Raw genomic sequence first — 18,708 nt, 5'->3', positions numbered from 1 at the left:
CCATAGGGAGTGGAATCTATTAGAAGGTGTTACCTTGTTGGAAGAAGTGTGGCCTTGTTAGAAGCAAGCTTTGAGGTCTCCTATGCACAAGCTACTGTGCCCAGTGTGGCCCACAATCTCCTTCTGCTGCCTACAGATCAAGATGTAGAACTCTTAGAACCTTCTCTAGCACCATATCTGCCTTCGTGCTGTCATGTTTCCTGCCATAATGTGCTAAATCTCTGAAACTGTAAGCCAGCCCTAATTATTATGCTTTCCTTTAAAGGAGTTGCAGTGGTCATGGTGTCTCTTCACAGCAGCAAAACCCTAACTAAAGACAAAGATCAGCCAGGCGGTGGTGGCACACGCCTTTAATCCCAGCACTTGGGAGGCAGAGGCAGGCAGATTTCTGAGTTCAAGGCTAGCCTGGTCTACAGAGTGAGTTCCAAGACAGCCAGGGCTACACAGAGAAACCCTGTCTCGAAAAACAAAAAAACAAAATAAAACAAAACAAAAAAAGAAATAATTAAAGGGATATAAATAGTAAAAATAAGTCAAATTGTTCCTCTTTGAAAATGATTTTTTTATTATTCATAAGAGATCTCAAATTTTTCATTAGAATTTTTTTTAGAAGCAATTAACAATTTCAACAAAGTGGCAGAGTACAAAACCAACTTACAAAACTTTTGGGATTGCTAGATCAGATTTCAGGAGATATATTATACAACTATACTTGTAAGCCCCTTAAGGTGTAAGCCTCAAGGCTCAAGAGACTAAGTCCCACCCCCTAGACTACTCTGATGCCAAAACAGTCATTTCCAGCCCCTCAAAGTGGGAGAGTGGCCAAGTCCCACCTTTTAGGAAAAAAAAAAGTTTCAACTCCTTGTACAAAAATTAGATCCAAGTGGATCAAAGACCTCATTTTGAAATCTGAAATGGTAAAACAGCTAGAAGAAAACATAGGCAGAACTATATAAGGATATAGGCCCAAGAAAGGAGTTTCTGAATAGGACTCTATTTGCCCAATAATTGAGGCCAACAACTGACAAGTGGATTTCATAAAACTAAAAAGTGTTCCATTGAAGAAATCAAAGAATGGAAGAGAATCTTTGTCAACCATTCATTAGACAGAAGATTAACATTCCGAATATACAAAGAACTCAAATCAGAGTCAAGAAATGAACTATTAAAAAATTGGGCTAAGGATGCTAAATTGGGTGGGGTAGAGGGTAGGAGGCAGTAGTCGGGAGTGGTGGGAGAAGGAGGAGGCGGCAAATCACTTATAAATGGCTCCCAAGCAAGACTAAATTCCAGGAGGGCTAGTGAGTGCTGTGCTTTCATGGGCCTCCCCTTTATGAAGCAAAGTGTGTGAAGGTTGCTGTAAAGGACAAACCAGTGAAGTACATTATACATTACAGTGATTGGAATAAAAATTGAGATGAATGGGTGCCAGAAACCAGAGTATTCAAATACATGGACACCAATTTGCAGAAACAGTGAGAACTTCAAAAGGCCAATCAGGGACAATATGCAGAGGGCAGGATGAGAGGGGCTGCTCCAGGGAAGAAGACATCTGGTCTGCAACAGAAAAATGTTGAAGTGAAAACAAAAAAAGAATAAACAGAAAACACCTAGAAACTGAGACAGTGGCAGTACCAGTGAGTCACCTCAGCCTCCTAGGAAGAAGAGAGCCAGGGGAGATCCTACAGTTGAAAATGAAGGAACATTCATGAACAGAGCTGAAGTTAAAGTTAAGATTCCTGAAGAGCAGAAACCATGGCTTGCTGATGACTGGGACTTGATCACCAGACAAAAGCAGCTTTTTAATCTTCCTGCCTAGAAGAACGTGGATTCCATTTTGGAGGATTATGCAAATTTTAAGAAATTTTGAGGAAATACAGATAATAAGGAGTATGCTGTTAATGAGGTTGTGGCAGGGATAAAGGAGTACTTCAATGTAATGCTGGGTACTCAGCTACTCTACAAATTTGAGAGACCACAGTATGCTGAAGTTCTCGCTGATCATCCAGATGCACCCGTGTCCCAGGTGTATGGAGAGTTACATTACTGAGATTATTCGTGCGAATTGGAGCGATGTTGGCCTATACGCCTCTAGATGAGAAAAGCCTTGCTTTATTACTGAACTGTCTACATGACTTCCTCAAGTACCTGGCAAAGAATTCTGCAACTTTGTTCAGTGCCAGTGATTATGAAGTGGCTCTTCCCGAGTACCATCTTAGTCCTTCTCTTGGACAAATGATGTACTTTGAGGATGGTTAGTGTATAATAGAGTTGATGTTTGTTTTCTGTTTGATTTTAAACAGAGAAAATAAAAGGAGTAACTGTTCTTGTTTTGTTTCTTTTTTTCATTTCAAAGTTTCTACCAGTGCATCAGTGATGGACAGCAGAGAGATGTGCTGTGGAGTGTGTGCCTCGGTGACAAAGCTGCTTCTGAATGCTGGTGGTTCTGTTCCTTTGAGACTACGCACTTTTATAATATGTGTTAATGCTCTATGACAAAATGCTCTGATTCCTAGTGCCAAAGGCTCACCTCAGTGTATGTAACTGAACACTCATCCATCTGTGCTCTTCTTTTTTTTTAATGGTGCTTAAAGCGTCCATCCTTTGCAAGTCATCCGTGTTGTTCCTTAGGCATTTTATCTTTGCTCAACTGTTAAAGAATGGTGGCTTGTTTTCATGGTTTTGTATTTGTGTCTAACATGATAGAATCAATGCATGGTGTACCTAGTTTTATGGAAAAGTCAATCTTGTAAGAGTTGTTTTTCTAATCTTCGATAAATTTTTTCTTTAAATTAAAAAAACAATTGGGCTAGGGATTTCTCAAGAGAAGCAATAAAAATAGCTAAGAAATACATCAAAAAGTGTTAATCATTTTTAGCAGTTAGAAAAATGAAAACTAAAACAACTTTGAAATTTCATCTTACCATGGTCAAAATGACAAAGCTCAAACAAAACAACTGATAACAAACGTAGTGTAGGATGTGGGGGGAAAGAACCTAAATTTATATTTGGTGGGAATGCATGTTCCTCAAATCCAAATACTCAAAGAGCTAAAAAAAATTCCACCATATTACAAGCGATACCACTCCTTTGCATATGGTCAAAGGAAACAACAGACATCCTACTCCACAGATACTTGCTTAACAATAGTCACTGACCCCCTATTCACAATACCTAGCAAATAAAAACAACTTAAATGTCTTTTTGATGAATGAATAATGACACAAATGAATACTATTCATCTGTAAGGAAATAAGATAAGGAAACTTGCAGGTAAATGGATGGAACTAGAAAATATTGATTCAGGTAACTCTGCTTTTTTGATAAAGCCTCAAATAACATTATTTTGTATTTACATAATACATATAAGTGTAGTTTATGCATGTGTGTGCACATGTGTGCACACATAACTCTTAAGTGAAGTTATGTCACTTGGGCTGACAATGCTCTTCACAAGAGCCATGAACTGCTTAACAAAAATCCTAGTTATCCAGCATAAGAAACCTCCATTTTAGTTGTTGTTCGGAGTAATCTAAGTGATTCCTAAAATAATAGGCTATTGTTGTTACCCTTGGTTGCCTTCCAGAAGTTGAAGATAAATCCCTACTGCTGAAGACACCAGATCCTAAAGATGAAGGACTGGGATAACTTGATTGAGATCTAACCTGAAAGCTTTCTTCCTGCAGTCTTGATTCCATAGAACCAGAAAGGACTATGCAAACTGCCAGGGGAAAGAAGCAATCATGGTCATCTCCAGCTGTGATGCCTATAACCAATAACAGTGACCAGCATCGTAAGATATCCCTAAGGATGCAATACTGGCACTCACCTGCATTGGGACAAATAGCTTAAGTCTAATTGGACTTAAGGCCTGCTCAGCAATTCAGGGATAGTGAAGTCATGGATCTTAGAGAACCTACTACTGCCATTTTACTTGACCTGTATAATATCTAATTGCATTCTGAATAGTTAACCTTACATTCACAGAAAAATGTAGCTCTCAATCTTCACCAAAGATGCTTCTCTTTGGAATTGAGAGTTAAAGAAAACCATAGCTGGTCAAAATACAGAGGAAAACTGATCTATAACACAATTCCTATATCTAAGGCTCAGGAAACTTCTAAGAAAAAGTGAAAGACTTCAAGAGCCAGAAGACCCCTAAAATTGAATATCCAACTCTGTATTAGTTACTGTACTATTGCTGTGAAAAGACATCCTGACCAAAGCAACTCTTACAAAAGAAAGCATTTAGTTGGAGACTTGCTTACAGTTTTAGAAGGTTAGTCCACAATCATCATAATGGAAAACAGACAAGCATGGTGCTGCAGCAGTAGCTGAGAGCTTTGTATCCTATCTGTAGGCAGAAGAGAGAGACAGAAAAGAAGAAACAAGACATAGGGCCTGGTGTGGGCTTTTAAAACCTTAGAGCCCATCCTTAGTGACACACCCCACCTAACAGGCACATTTCCTTCTCAAAGAGTTCCACTAACTTGATATTGAGTATTCAAACATGAGCCTATGGGGGCCATTCTCATTCAAACCACAACAAACACCAAGTGATCAGCCCTGAAATCATGTACACACAATACTTAATAGACTTAGCAAACTGTATCTATACACACACACACACACACACACACACACACACACACAGAGAGAGAGAGAGAGAGACAGAGAGAGAACAACAACAACAAAGGAGGAGGCCATAGGGCATGGTAGGAGTTTGAGGAGGAACAAAATAGAATGAACAGAATGCTATAATCATATTTTAATGTAAAAATGACTATAAAATTAGGATCACAAGACCAAGCAAGGTGACACACCATTAACCCAAAAACTCAGGAGGCAGAAGCAGGTAGATAGATCGCTGTGAGTTCAAAGTCAACCTCACTTAGTGAGTTCCAGGATAGCTGGGGTTATACCGAAATTATGTGTCAACCCCTCCTTGCAAACAGAATCATAGTTACATGAGAAAATACTAAATAATGTATTACAATTGCAAAAAAAATATAATTCACTAACCTGGAAATTCTAAATGCAATGGATGAATTTCTAGTGTATTTGGTATAACCTACCAAAGTTAAACAAAGATTTAATAAATACATAATTTAAACAGATCTGTAACGAACAGTGGAGCTGAAATAGTATTTTAAAAAGATCCTAACTGTTGTTTTGCTAAATGGCACATTAATAACTGCCTTCCAAATGTTTGTGCTTAAAGCTAGATTAGTGCTGCTCTCGCCTTTGATCACAGCTTTTTTATGGTGGAAAAAGTCACGCAAATTTGTAAGCAGTCAAAGTGCTGAGTGAGACATCTCTATCAACTTCCTACCTTAACCCCCTCAACCCAAGGCTCAGGAAGTGTAACAAGACACACAAAACCAGCCAATACAACTGACAACTTGACATACAAACACATCACCCTTAGCTGAAGAGCAGTTGATGGCTCCTGGGGAAGGGGGACTTTTCTTCCAGGGTGTGGGCACTATAAGTCACATTCGCTCCAGTGGATGGTTCTATACCTATGAATATGTAGGCAGCACTTACCACTAAGTGGGTTATTTGGGGGTTGGAGAGGACATGATGAGGAGGAATCTCGTGTGTGTGTGTGCACTTAAAATAGATTGTAGCCTAGCTGGATGGTGGTGACCCACACCTTGAATCTCAGAACTTGGAGGCAGGCAAATCTTTTGAGTTTGAGGCCAGTCTGGTCTACAAAACTAGTTCCAGGACAGCCAGGGCTACAGAGAGAAACTCTATTTTGAAAAACAAAACAAATAAATAATACATTGTATACTTATATGAGACCCTCAAAGCCTAATTTAAAAATATTCTTAAAAAAATAACCAGGGGGACTTATGGTAGAAGAGGCTTGTAATCCTAACACTGAAGGGGAAGATGCAGAGTCAAAAGTTTGGAGCCAGCTTGTGCTGTAGAAAAACAAAATTTGGAACATTCTGAGTATGGGCTAGATTTTTAAGATCAGGTTATCATAAGGTATTGTGGTACAGCCCCCTTCCCCACTCTTTCTGGGGTTCATCCTGGAAAAGCTAGCTGCCATGTTAAAAAGGACCCATAAGCTACACTGTGGAAAGAGCCATAGGACAACAATCATGGAGTACAAGGACAGGTCAATCATAACAAAATCTTCAGATGGCAGTACCCTAAAATGTGATAAAACAGGCTGACCTTGAACCCAAGCTAAGCTGTTCCCAAATTCCTGATCTAACTACCACAACATACTAGGTCGGCTCCTGAAGCCCTGACAAGTGCCAGTGAGGAAATGAAAAAAGGACAAACAGGTACAGGAAAGCTGGGAACAACAGGTCAGGTAAGCCCAAGCAACCTAAAACCTTATAGTGTTTATTAGGTACAACACAGAGGGGAGGGAGCAAGTCTTGTAGGTGAGCAAATACCAAGGAGGAAGAAGCTAACAGTTGGCAACTGTCCACAAACACAATACTCAGCTTCTAGAGGAAATCTTTGGTATTCCTGTTGAGCCTCACCCAGATAACGCTCTACTACACATGGGGATGAGCACTAGAGTCCTCCACCTGGCAGTCCCTACATATTTACCCAACTTTACTTATTCAGGCCTTCCACCACTCCCTACACTGGACAATAGTGAAACGAGTGTTTTTAGGCAGTTCTAAGAGTAAATGTTACACAACAGTTAACTACATAGGTAGAGAACCTTTAGGGATATTATGGTAACTCATCATAACCTTAAAATGGGGGGCTGTGGTTGAAGAAAGTAATTAGCTGAAAACATCTAACACATAGTAACTTAAAACTAGAGTAAACTAAGTACTTAAAACTAGAGTTAAATTGGTGAATCCCGAGCAGATGGGCAAAATAGCGTCCTGGAGATCAAGTCTGTTTTTGCACAGCTGCAATGGATGTACCTCAGAGAGGCAGAGCCCCGAGGGCACTCAAATCTAGACTGCCTCTTGCTGCTGCTGTGCCTTCTCATGTTTGTCATTGCTATATTCCTCCTGTATGTATGAATGAGCATGGGAAGCCCACACTGTCTATAGTCTGGCATGAATGCTTCATGGGAGACAGCTCACTCTGTTGGGCAACTTTCCTCAAGAACAACATGAAGATGAACTTTCATAAAATATTGTTTAGATAAATTAATTATTTTACAAATTCCTGATTTAAATAGTTATACAGAGTTAGGGTAGTTGATGGATAAGTTTAAGGAGATGGTTTATATTGCTTTACCAGAAAAATATAATAAAGTAGAATTTGCCCCCTCATTGTAGTGAGGGCTGCATAGGTTAGGAAAGGGGTACAGTGAGCTTTCACGTTACAAAGACATAATTGTACTTGGAAGAGAAAACAGACTTGAGAGAAGTTAATGATCAAAGAAAACATTCATTTTAGGTTGGGTCTGAGTTCCTTGATTTTGTGATCTAGGGATTATGATCATAGGTTTCAGTGTGTACCATGAAAAAGACATGGTTATAAACGAAGAGTAAATAATTCTTTAAGAATAGTGTGTCGATAATTAGCCAGTTTAGCTGAACAAGAAGAATAAGATGTAAGAAGATGATCTGTTGCTCGGTAAATACAAATTGTCAGGCAAGCACTAGGAAAACTACTATAGACTTGGCTTGCATAAGCTTTGTTAATCGATGACAAAACAATTATTCCTTCAGGCTTACGATGAATTGCAGAGAGAAAGAAAGATGGAAAATGTTCAGTTAGGTATGAGTTTCAAAAGATTATAAATCTATAATCCTGTAGTAATCTCCTTTTGTGTAAGGATTTTAATCCAATTTGAAGACTGTTTCTGTGTTGTCTTAGGTGATATAAAAAGGCTAAGAGAAAAATAAAGTTGGTAGAGCTTGTTGGAGCCTTGTTACATGTTCTCTCTCTCTCTTTCTCTCTCTCCCTCCCTCCCTCCCTCTCCCCCCCCCCCCGTGTGTGTATGCGTGTGTGTGTGTGTGTGTGTGTTCTCCCTTTTTCATTGGCCCCAGAGAATTAAGTTTTACTCCCTCAGAGAAAAAGTCTACTGAGTGACTAATCACTGAGTCCATGCCTCCTCCTTGGGTTACATAACCTGTCAAAATCGGCCCTCAGCATTGAATAAGAGGGTTCAGTAAGAGACTACACGGCACTCACTCCACAGGGTCAAAATCGGCCCTCAGCATTGAATAAGAGGGTTCAGTAAGAGACTACACGGCACTCACTCCACAGGGTCAAAATCGGCCCTCAGCATTGAATAAGAGGCTTCAGTAAGAGACTACAGCGTTAAATAAGAGGGTTCAGTAAGAGACTACACGGCACTCACTCCACATGTGATCTACTAGTTTCCTTCATCAATTGTACAAAAAACAAAAATAATCCAAAATTGTTAACAGCAACTTTATTATTTCATTGATGAAAAAGTTGTAGTTGTGATGCATTTCACATAAATTTACAATAGTGGAGGTTATACATAAATTACATTAAGTCACAAAATTTCTATTTTATAGAATCAAATTACTTTGATGTATCCAGATGATGGCATAGTTCTTAATGGATAGCTGAGTCCAAATATGCAAAATATAGCTTCTGCTTCTGACCATGGTGCTTTAAAATTCTTCAACATGCATTAATATATTCTAGTTGTAGGGAATATATTACACATAGGCTTTGTCTTGCATTCAGGGAAAGCCCAAGCTGGATTTCACACACAGAACTCATGTCCTCTAAAGTAATCTCAGATAGGACCAGAGAACAAAGAAACAAGTATGTTTGGGTTAGTATTCCCCATTTAATGAAGAAAATACACAATCAACAATGCATCAAAATAAAAATAAGAAAGAAGAGCTCCATTAGTATCCAGAGTAAGTGGGTTTTGCTTTCAATTTTCACAGCTCACAGAAGTTTAAGAGCAGATCAGTCATGCTACTTGGGGTGATCAGACAGACTTAAACAAGTATGAAGTGAGTTAAGGTCCTGCAGGTGTCTGGAGGTGCTGGGTAAACACATCACAGGTAAGGAATGGGAAACCTACCTCAGCATTTCTGAAAGGCACAATCTATGGAAGGGAGACCTAGTGAAGCCCTTTCTGATGTGTAGAAAGGAGGATGCTGAGCTGTCTTCTTTTAAAGAATGAGACCTTCATAGATTGGCCCCTCAGACTCTGGTGATTCCCGTCTTGAGCGCAAGTGCTCCAACGTGTTGTGAAAATGCTTGTTAATTTGCTCTGTTTCTTCACTGGACTCAAGATTTGGGAGATCTTCTCGAATCTTTTGAATAAGTTGGTTCAAGACCTGAATTGTTACCTACAAAAAGAATAATTGTGTAGCAGGCATGTATCACAAAAGAAAATTTAGTAGCACTGTTTTAAGGAACGTGTATTACTTTCATCAAATATCTGAGTAATTATGAAAAAGAGATGAGAACATGATTCTTAGCTTAAGCAACATCTATTAGCTATTCATTAAGGAAAATGTAAGAACTGTAAAAACTCAAACTATAGAGCAACATAAACCAATGAAAGAACAAAAACCAAAATTGTATTTAACCTAAAACTCTTTTAATGTATTTATTTCTATTTTATGTGCATTGTAAGAACGTATGTCTCTGTGAGGGATGACTGTACGAGGGTGTTGGATCCTGGAGTTATAGACAGTTGTGAGTTGCCACGTGGGTGCTGGGTAGTCTTCTGGAAAAACAGTCAGTGCTCTTAACCACTGAGTCATCTCTCCAGCTCCTAACCTAAAAATCTTAGTAACTACCACAATGCTACAATGGACAATGCCCTTAGGAATGACTCTATACTGCTACACAATGACAAAAATCAAGCCTACAAGTTGGCAATGTGTATTTGGTATTTTGTTAATTGCATAATCTGTGCAGACAGAAAAGGATTCTGGGTAATGGAAGTAGATTGCAGGAAGACTAAGCAAAGTTAAAATTTCACAAATTAAAAATATCAAATCTACAGAAAGAGAGAGCTATTTCACTTACCGCATCATTTTCTTTTTCATAGAAATAGATGTATCTGTTCAGAATCTCTATAAAGAGCTGAACTTGTAGAGAGGGGTCCATGCACTGGTTTGCTATTTTTAGTGCCTTCTTTAGGCACTCCATGACCCTTTTACCTCCATGAAGCTAAAATAAAGGGCATGAAAATATTAAAAGGATTAATAAATGAGAAATATCACATTTTATCACCATCAAAGAAACACAACACTATAAGGATCTTTTATGCTGCAAAGGGACACAATAAAATGAAACCCTAAAACAAAGTAACTGCATTTAAAAACAGAACTGGTGAGAGGTGTGACAGCAAATATCTAACTTTAACCCAGTACTCAGGAGACAGAGACAGGCAGATGGATCTCTGTGTGAGTTCAAGGCCAACCTAATTTACAAAGTGTGTTTCAGGACACCCAAAGCTACATACAGAGATCCCAACTCAAAATAAACAAACCAAATGAAAATTACAACTAGTAGTAAACAAACTGTAGTGACAACTTTGATATTTTGGTTTCTTTAAAAAAAGTTACAGAAATATTTTAAGACTATGTTTTGGGTTTAATTCTAGATGTAAGATATGGGGGCTGCTTCAGACTGTCCACAGCAGCCGACTATGATTTGCCTTGTGTTCTAGCAGGGATGTGATTCTGCCAGCTGTAGGTAGTTTCTGCAATTGTGTGATATTTGGAATTCTGGGGACTTTTCAGATAGTTTATAAATGCTAGGGCCCAGAGAAGCAGGGTTGTTGGTTGGTTGCTGTTGGTCACAGTTTGTTAAGTAGTGATGCACAAACAGACATGAAGAAGAAATTAGATATCCTGACAGCAAAGATCAAACTTGCCCTAAGGAATTCGACATCCCTCATCAGCAGGAAGTAGTCTAAATTGCCCTCTTTCCCCTCTATTCTCTTTTCTCTCTTATTTACTGTTAGGGGGTTGAAAGGGTGGAAGAAAAGGGGAGGAGAAAGTGGAAGAAAAAAGAACTCACAAAGTAGAAAATGCCAGCTACAACAGTTGCTGTACATATTCTTTTTTGTACAATATTCTTTTTAAAGTAGATCCTTTACCACAGGGTGAAATGCTAACATCACAACCGATTCATTTCCTCTAATAAAGCAAAGCAATTGTCTTTGTCAGATTTCCAAGCTCCCAATGTTCCACTTCTTTTCTTTCTTTCTTTCCTTCCTTCCTTCTTTCTTTCTTTTTTTTTTTTTTTTGGTTTTTCGAGACAGGGTTTCTCTGTGTAGCCCTGGCTGTCCTGGAACTCACTCTGTAGACCAGGCTAGCCTCGAACTCTCGAACTCAGAAATCCGACTGCCTCTGCTTCCCAAGTGCTGGGATTAAATGCGTGCGCCACCACCACCCGGCAGCCAATGTTCCACTTCTAAAGCACAACTACAGGTAACCAATCCCTGTTACCAATTCTATCTCTTCCAACAATCAAGAGGAACCTTACCTCTTCCCCATTTTTGTCTGTGTTTCGGCCAGACCAAAAGAGATGTGCACATGTGCTCACAGCTCGGCCTTGATCTGGTTTCTTCAGAAGTTTTGATGCAGCAAGTGCACACTGAGTTCTCAAGGGCTCATGATTCTCTTCACTGAAGCATTTCATCCTCTCAAAAGTACCAATGATCAAAGTGATAGCAGCTAGCTGTGCTTTAGAATCACTTATTTCATCTTCATATAGAGAAAATGCCTGGTATACATAGAACAAAGAACATTCAGGAATCAACCATCAACAAGAGCACTTTCCAAAGTTCTTCCAAACCCCATTCTGTGTGATGGTCCAAGTGTTACTCACCCCAGTGCGTGGTGTATCTTTCAGTGAAGAGATACAAGCTACAGCCAAAATGGAAAGGCTGATAACAGGTTAAAATTAAGAAATCCAATCCAACTTTCTTGAGCTGATACTTCTCAACTGAACTATAGGAATGTTTTGTTCATGAAATACATTCACAGCTACCCACTAGTAAGTCTTAGATTTCTTCAGTTCCTGGCAACTCAACAATTTTGCTACACTACACAGGCAATGTGACTACCATATGAAAAGATTCCCACATGGTCAGATAGAGTTAGTCATATATTAAAAGATAAAGGACAGTGCCAGACATAGTGGCACACGCCTTTAATCCCAGCATCCAGGAGGCAAAGACAAGTGAGTCTGAGTTCTAGATCAGTCGGGTCTACATAGTGAGACCCTGTCAAAAAAACCCAGTAAACTAGTTAATACCAAGTACATTACCTCAAAAATAACAGACCAGTGACTGAACCAACAAATTGAACAGGAAAACCCAAGAAGGAACAGAGAGCTCACCTGGGACATAAATTCGTATGCTACTGTTTCATGATTTTCAAAGCCAATTTCTCCAGCAGCTAATGCTCCTTGCAGAAAAAGTCTGAGTGGTAACTCAGCCAGCTCAGCTTTAATCAAAGCACTAACAGTCTGGTGAGCAAATGAAAAGATCTTCTGGCATTTCTTTTCCCACTTATCATCCTGAAACAGGAAAACTCTATCAAGTTCAAGGGTAATTTGTTCATTCTACTAAAAATTTCTAATAAACCTCTAAGCAAAAGTACTGAATCTGAGTTCAGTTTCTCTGTCATTTTTCTTCTCTCTCACTTATGAAACACAGAAGTAAATCAAGAAGGATCTCTCCTTAAAAACTAAACCCTTCTAAAGCTGCTGCTTCTGTAATTTACATAGGTTTGATATATCTTTTTATGGTTTGAAAAGCAACATCCCTAAATTGAAGAAAATAACACAAAAAAACTTAGAAAATACAATCAGTCCTGGTAACGCAGTTGCTAATGTCTTCCTGTCCACTTTTATTCTATGTAAATATAGTGGAGATATTTGTGTATAGTTTTGTGTTTACTTTAAAACACATCACTGAAAAAAAGTTAAAACTGGGTTCATACTACAATTGATTTGTATGTAACTTCTTGTCAAGTTTCCTCATAATACTAAGTTATTTAGTATTTTTAAAAAAGATTTATTATATTTATATAAGCATACTGTAGCTGTTTTTATATATACCAGAAGAGGGCATCAGATCCAATTACAGATAGTTGTGAGCCACCATGTTGCTGCTAGGAACTGAACTCAGGACCTTTGGAAGAGCAGTCAGTGCTCTTAACCCCTGAGCCATCTCTCCAGCCCTATTTAATATTATTTTGACAAGGAAATATTCCTTCAACTCATTTATAATCTAATTGGTTATACTGTTCCCCTTTAAAAAGCATCTGTGAGCTGGGTGGTGGTGGCAGTGCACACCTTTAATCCCAGCACTTGGGAGGCAGAGGCAGGCGGATTTCTGAGTTCGAGGCCAGCCTGGTCTACAGAGTGAGTTCCAGGACAGCCAGGGCTACACAGAGAAACCCTGTCTCAAAAAAAAAACAAAAAAAAACAAACAAACAAACAAAAAAAGCATCTGTGAAAACATACTGAATGGCCAGTATATATACAAAGCTTTATTAATACCCTAATTATGTACCAATTGCTATGACTCAGCAGGTACAAACACTTGCCATACGTCAGATAACCTGAGCTCAATCCTGGAACCCCTAATGTAGGGGGAGAGAACTGACTCTATGAACACATCCTCCGCCCTCCACATGCACACCACAGCATCATCCCAATCCATCATACACACAATAATCAAAAACATAATGAAGTTTAAAAAACTTTCCTGATTATCTCTTAGTATAAAATCTTAGAAGAGGAATTACTGTATTTATAACACTACAGTTACACACTGGCAGTGTACTAAAATTGTAGTAGTAATTCACATTTCTACCTCTATTAGATTACAATCTTAACATTGTCATTGCTGAAAATTATTTTTCTTTTCCCTTTGCCATCTAATTTCCAGAAAGTTGTAAATACCAGTGAGGTTAAATACTTTATCACACTATACCATCCAAACTTCTATAAAAAGTTAAGTTCTCTTTACTTGTTACAAGGATTAAATACAATAATCCAAGTATGTAGTCCTTGTTACAATATAAGCACTAGTTGTTACTTGGGGAAGGTGTCTTAAATCCTGTCTCCCTTTGCTTTTTTGTTGGTCCTCACTTTTTCATGTGATAACGTTTTGTATAATCTGCCAACCACTGGTTTACTGGTGACAGTTTTAGATTAGACACGTGAGATAAGTATCCTTTAGTAACTGGTTTATTTTACACAGGATGCTATCTTCCAGGACTATCTATATGGTCACAAATGCTTCTTTCATTTTATTCATTAGAATAATGTACCAGTCTATATATGCGCAGATGTGTACGTATATACATCATATTTTCATTATCCACCATTGAGGTGTTTGGCCATGGCCACTGTAAACAACGCTGCAATGAACATGAAAGCATACAATCTCTTGGTAATAAAAACTGTACCTGCTGTGCAGTTGTGGCGCACGCCTTTAATCCCAGCACTTGGGAGGCAGAGGCAGGCGGATTTCTGAGTTCGAGGCCAGCCTGGTCTACAGAGTGAGTTCCAGGACAGCCAGGGCTACACAGAGAAACCCTGTCTCGAAAAAAACAAAAAAAAAAACAAAACAAAAAAACTGTACCCAATAATGTACTCTACCACTGAGCTACACTTCAGCCCAACTATTAATTTTTGGAGTAGTCTCCACACTGTCTGTCTGTCTCCTTCCTTCCTTTTCCTTCTCTTCCTTCTTTTATTTTTGAGACAGGGATTTTCTGTGTAACCAGGTTAGCCTCGAGCTCAGAGATTCACTTGCTTCTGATTCCTGAGTGCTGTGATTAAACGAGTGTGCCACCATGCCTGGTCCATACTTTTTTCTAGTGACTGCACTATATTTATATTCTAACAGTGGTCCCTTTTCACCATGTCATGAGGATTTTTTTGTTTGTATGTGATCCCAAAGACTAATCCTAACGTCTTGTGCATACAGTGAGGCTACATTCCTAGCCATTTTCCTGTCTCTTTGATAATAGTCACTAAAGATGAGTCATGATTAGTTAATGTTACTCAGCATCTTTTCTGAGACCTACTGTCATCTGTATGTGCTCCTTGGCGAAACTTCTACTCAGGTCCTTTATCTGTATTTATTATTTGTTGTTTTGGAGACAGAGTTTCATTATGTAGCCCAGACTGGCATTATTTGTCCATTTTTGCCCATTTTTTGATCCAGTTATTTATTTTCTTACTATTGAAGTATGTTTCGAAAACTTTGTTTTATGGAGTGTTAAGATTTAGTTTTATTTTATGATGACTGCTTTGCTTGCATGTATGTAAACATATTGTATACTTGGTGCCCATAGAGGTAAGACGGGGATGAAAAGATACCTCAAACTGGAGTTAAAGATAGTTGTAGCCACCATGTGGATGCTAGTATTCAAACTCAGGTCTTCTGCAAAAGTGATAACCACTGAGCCATCTCTCCAGCTCAGTGCACCTTATTTTAGATCTAGCCCTTTATAAAATGTATGGTTTACAAATTTTTGTTCCATTCCATATACTATCTCATTGCACTGCTGTTTCCTTTGCTGTGTAAAACTTTATAGTTTTATACAGTCTATTTGTCTATTTTTGCTTTTGTGGCCTTTGCTTTTAGTATCCCTTCTCCCTAAAATCAATAACAAGATCAAGGTTTAGTTCCTTAATCCATTTTGAGTTCATTTTTTGTGTATGATGTGAGATAAAGATCCAATTCCATTCCACTACAAGTGGATATCCAGTTTTCTGGTTCCCTTCATTAAAAACTGCCCCTTTCCCCTTGTGTTTCTGGCACTGAATAGGGATTTAAGGAAGATGATCCCCTAGATGGAAAAGGGTGGTGCACACCTTTGATCCTGGCACTTGAGAGGAGAGGCAGGTGGATCTCTGAGTTTGAGGCCAGCCTGGTCTGCACAGAGAAACCTTATCTCAAAACAACAACAACAAAAGACCAAACAAAAACAGATAATCTGATCACATATGCTTGGTTTTCTAGATACCTCCTCAGTTCCACTGGTCTATTTGCATATATTTCTATTAGCACTATACTATTTTGATCATTATAGCTTCATAATATGGCTACTTTTATTGTTATAGTAACAGATACCCAGTCATAAAGTGCTGGAAAATAGAACAGAAGCTATCTTGAGAAAAACCTGGTATATAAGTTGGTAAGAGTATTAAGATAAAAATGTTTTTAAAAAAATATTAGAAATCAAGTTTACTGAGCTTTATTCCTTAACATAAACCTGAATGTTCAACTTCCATACATATGAGACTGAGGTATTTTCTATAAGACAAGCCATGATCCTACTTTAGAAAGAAACCATCTCATGGAGTACTTGCATGCAAGTACTTCATAACATTATTCAATTACAAGCTTTTTTGAGAAGTGATTATATGATGCTGGACCTTATCAATAGGCAAAGTTACACAGTCTCATACTTCCAAGTGCTGTTATGTGATTTCTCAGCCAGTGTGCAGATCACCAGTGTCGGCTAAGAACAGCAAAGGGTGAGTAATAAACGAATCAGGAGTTCCTGAAAGTGGGATCCGATATCATTACCACCTATTTTTTTGTGTGTGTACTTGAGCTTTTCTACAACTTAGAAGATACAATAAAGAAGACGGAAAAATGTAGTGACAAATTTCAAAGTAAACCCACCATTTGAGAATTCTCTTTGTATCGAAAAGCCAACTGGTAAGCTGCAAATACCAAAGGCGGCAGTGTGAAGCGAATCCGCTGATTCCCACCAGCCCCGAAATGTTTTCGTGCCGTATTCAAAATCTGACAAAGAAAAAAATTTAAAAATAATTTTCCACATTAGGATTATTTGTTTACAAAATTACATGAGAACTCTATTCTGTACTTCTACTGTTTTATGATAGACCAGGTTTTATTGAGGTACACGCTTCCTATATTAATCACTCTAAAATACTAACCCATTTTATATACAAGCAAGCTGAAAGCTTACACAGGTAACTAGTCAAGAACAGATACACGCTCTTTTCATACTTGATAAAGAATGCAGGCTGATGAAGCAAATCAGACTTACATGTAACAGTAGATTCTAGTACTATCTATCCTTTACTGCTGCCGTAGCAATCTGTTGAAACATTCCATCCTGGAGAAAAGCTCCTAAGATTCAGGAAGTAAATAAACTTACAAGTCCCAGATAGCTGAAACTTTTAAGAAAAAGGCCCCTACTCAAGGAACAGTAAACCATGCTGGTGGAGACTGACCAGCAAGGCTGCCTGGAGGAGCTTCTCCAACATGGAAGGAGCTTCTCCACCGTGGAAGCTGCCTACAACCATGCAGAGGTCCAGGAATGCAGCTTTGATGAGCTGTCACCAGTACCAGAATGGGATTTTCAGTTATGGCTTTGAGACAGCCCTGTTCCTGTGAATAACTCCACCTTCTCACTGCCCATGCTCTTGTAAGTAATCCCAATAAACTCACTAGTTGGCCAAATTGAACATTATATGAGTCTGAAATCAATTCCTAATGCAGTGGCGTCTCCCAAGGACATATATATCTCATATAACTACTACCTTCCTCTTAGACCAAATTTCACTTGAAAAATGAGGTAGCATATGCCTATAAAACTGTTGGGAAGATTAAAGGACACAAAGTTTCAATTGTGTCATCAATACTTTGTACAAAGTATCAAAGTATGTGCTCAGAAAAATAGGCAATTATGGGAAAACAGCTGTGTGGTGTGTGTGTGTGTATTAACAGAAGTAGAAGTGTGTGTGTGTGTGTGTGTGTGTGTGTGTGTGTGTGTGTATTACCAGAAGTAGAAGAATCATTCCTAAAAGCCAAGGTCCTAAACTAAACTCAGAGCTCCAGGAAGCTAGCTATTTGGGGACTGCAGAGGCAAAGCAGCTGCCTCAGACACCTTGTGGTTGCAGAGATGACAGACCCTACAGTCTCCAAAACCAAAAAACAAACAAACAAACAAACAAAAAAGATTATTTAAGGAAACCAGCTAAATTCCCCTTTCCACCTTTCCTATCCTTAGCTTTGAAAACCCCCAGCCTATCCACATGTACCAAAGATATTTACAAGAATTCTGAGAAGCCTGAACCTCCCAGTGGGAAGCAGTCAAGTGTTAGTCCCAAGATTTTTAACAAATGCTTATGATATAGGACATGCTGTAATATGGATCACCGCAATGATGGGTGGACCAAGTAAATTAGTACAAAAACATTTTGCTGGTTTGTTTAACAGCATCACATCTTTTTATCATCCTTCAAATAATGGGCGTTGGCTGAACAAGTTAATGAAACTCCTTCAGCGGTTGCCAAACAGTGTTACAGTGTTGTTAGGAGATTACATCGTGAAAGATTCAAGAAGCCCTCCTGGTTAACTCCTGTGCCTGAAAGCCATAAGCTTACTGATGAAGATGTTACAGACTTTGTACAATGCATTATTCAGCCTGTCCTATTGGCTATGTTTAGCAAAACTGGTAGCCTAGAAGCAGCCCAGGCTCTGCAGAACCTTGCACTCATGAGACCTGAGTTAGTAATACCCCCCGTGCTTGAAAGGTAAGCTCAGCTTTGTAACTCCAAGTCCAGGGGATTTAATGCTCTTTTCTGGCACCCTGGGTACCAGGCACACACGTGCTTCACAAGTATAACACTTGAACAAAACACTTGTACACATAAAATCAAAATAAATCTAAAAGAATTAAATGACACTACTGTTATTATTTCCCTGTGTAAATCAGTGCTTACATATTTTTTCTGTACTAAGAAGATTTACAA

General features: G+C 38.6%; 1 protein-coding gene and 1 pseudogene across 1 annotated transcript in view; one reads left to right on the top strand and one right to left on the bottom strand.

Annotated features, from left to right (window-relative positions):
• The first annotated feature begins 1,421 nt into the window (after nt 1-1,421).
• Nucleotides 1,422-2,259, top strand: LOC114610880 (annotated as a pseudogene).
• A 6,098-nt stretch (nt 2,260-8,357) lies between these two features.
• Vps35 (VPS35 retromer complex component) overlaps nt 8,358-18,708 on the bottom strand; it is a 34,605-nt gene continuing 24,254 nt past the window's right edge. Inside the window, exons 13-17 of the mRNA XM_028755545.1 lie at nt 16,607-16,729; nt 12,292-12,471; nt 11,434-11,673; nt 9,967-10,110; nt 8,358-9,278 (exon numbers count right to left, since the gene is read on the bottom strand). Coding sequence (XP_028611378.1) covers nt 9,099-9,278; nt 9,967-10,110; nt 11,434-11,673; nt 12,292-12,471; nt 16,607-16,729 — 867 coding nt within the window. The 3' untranslated portion in view covers nt 8,358-9,098. The remainder of the gene's footprint in view (nt 9,279-9,966; nt 10,111-11,433; nt 11,674-12,291; nt 12,472-16,606; nt 16,730-18,708) is intronic.

Source organism: Grammomys surdaster, unplaced genomic scaffold (genome assembly GCF_004785775.1).
Source record: "Grammomys surdaster isolate TR1022 unplaced genomic scaffold, NIH_TR_1.0 126063, whole genome shotgun sequence".
Classification (NCBI taxonomy): domain Eukaryota; kingdom Metazoa; phylum Chordata; class Mammalia; order Rodentia; family Muridae; genus Grammomys; species Grammomys surdaster.
This window is presented reverse-complemented; position numbering and strand designations above follow the sequence as displayed.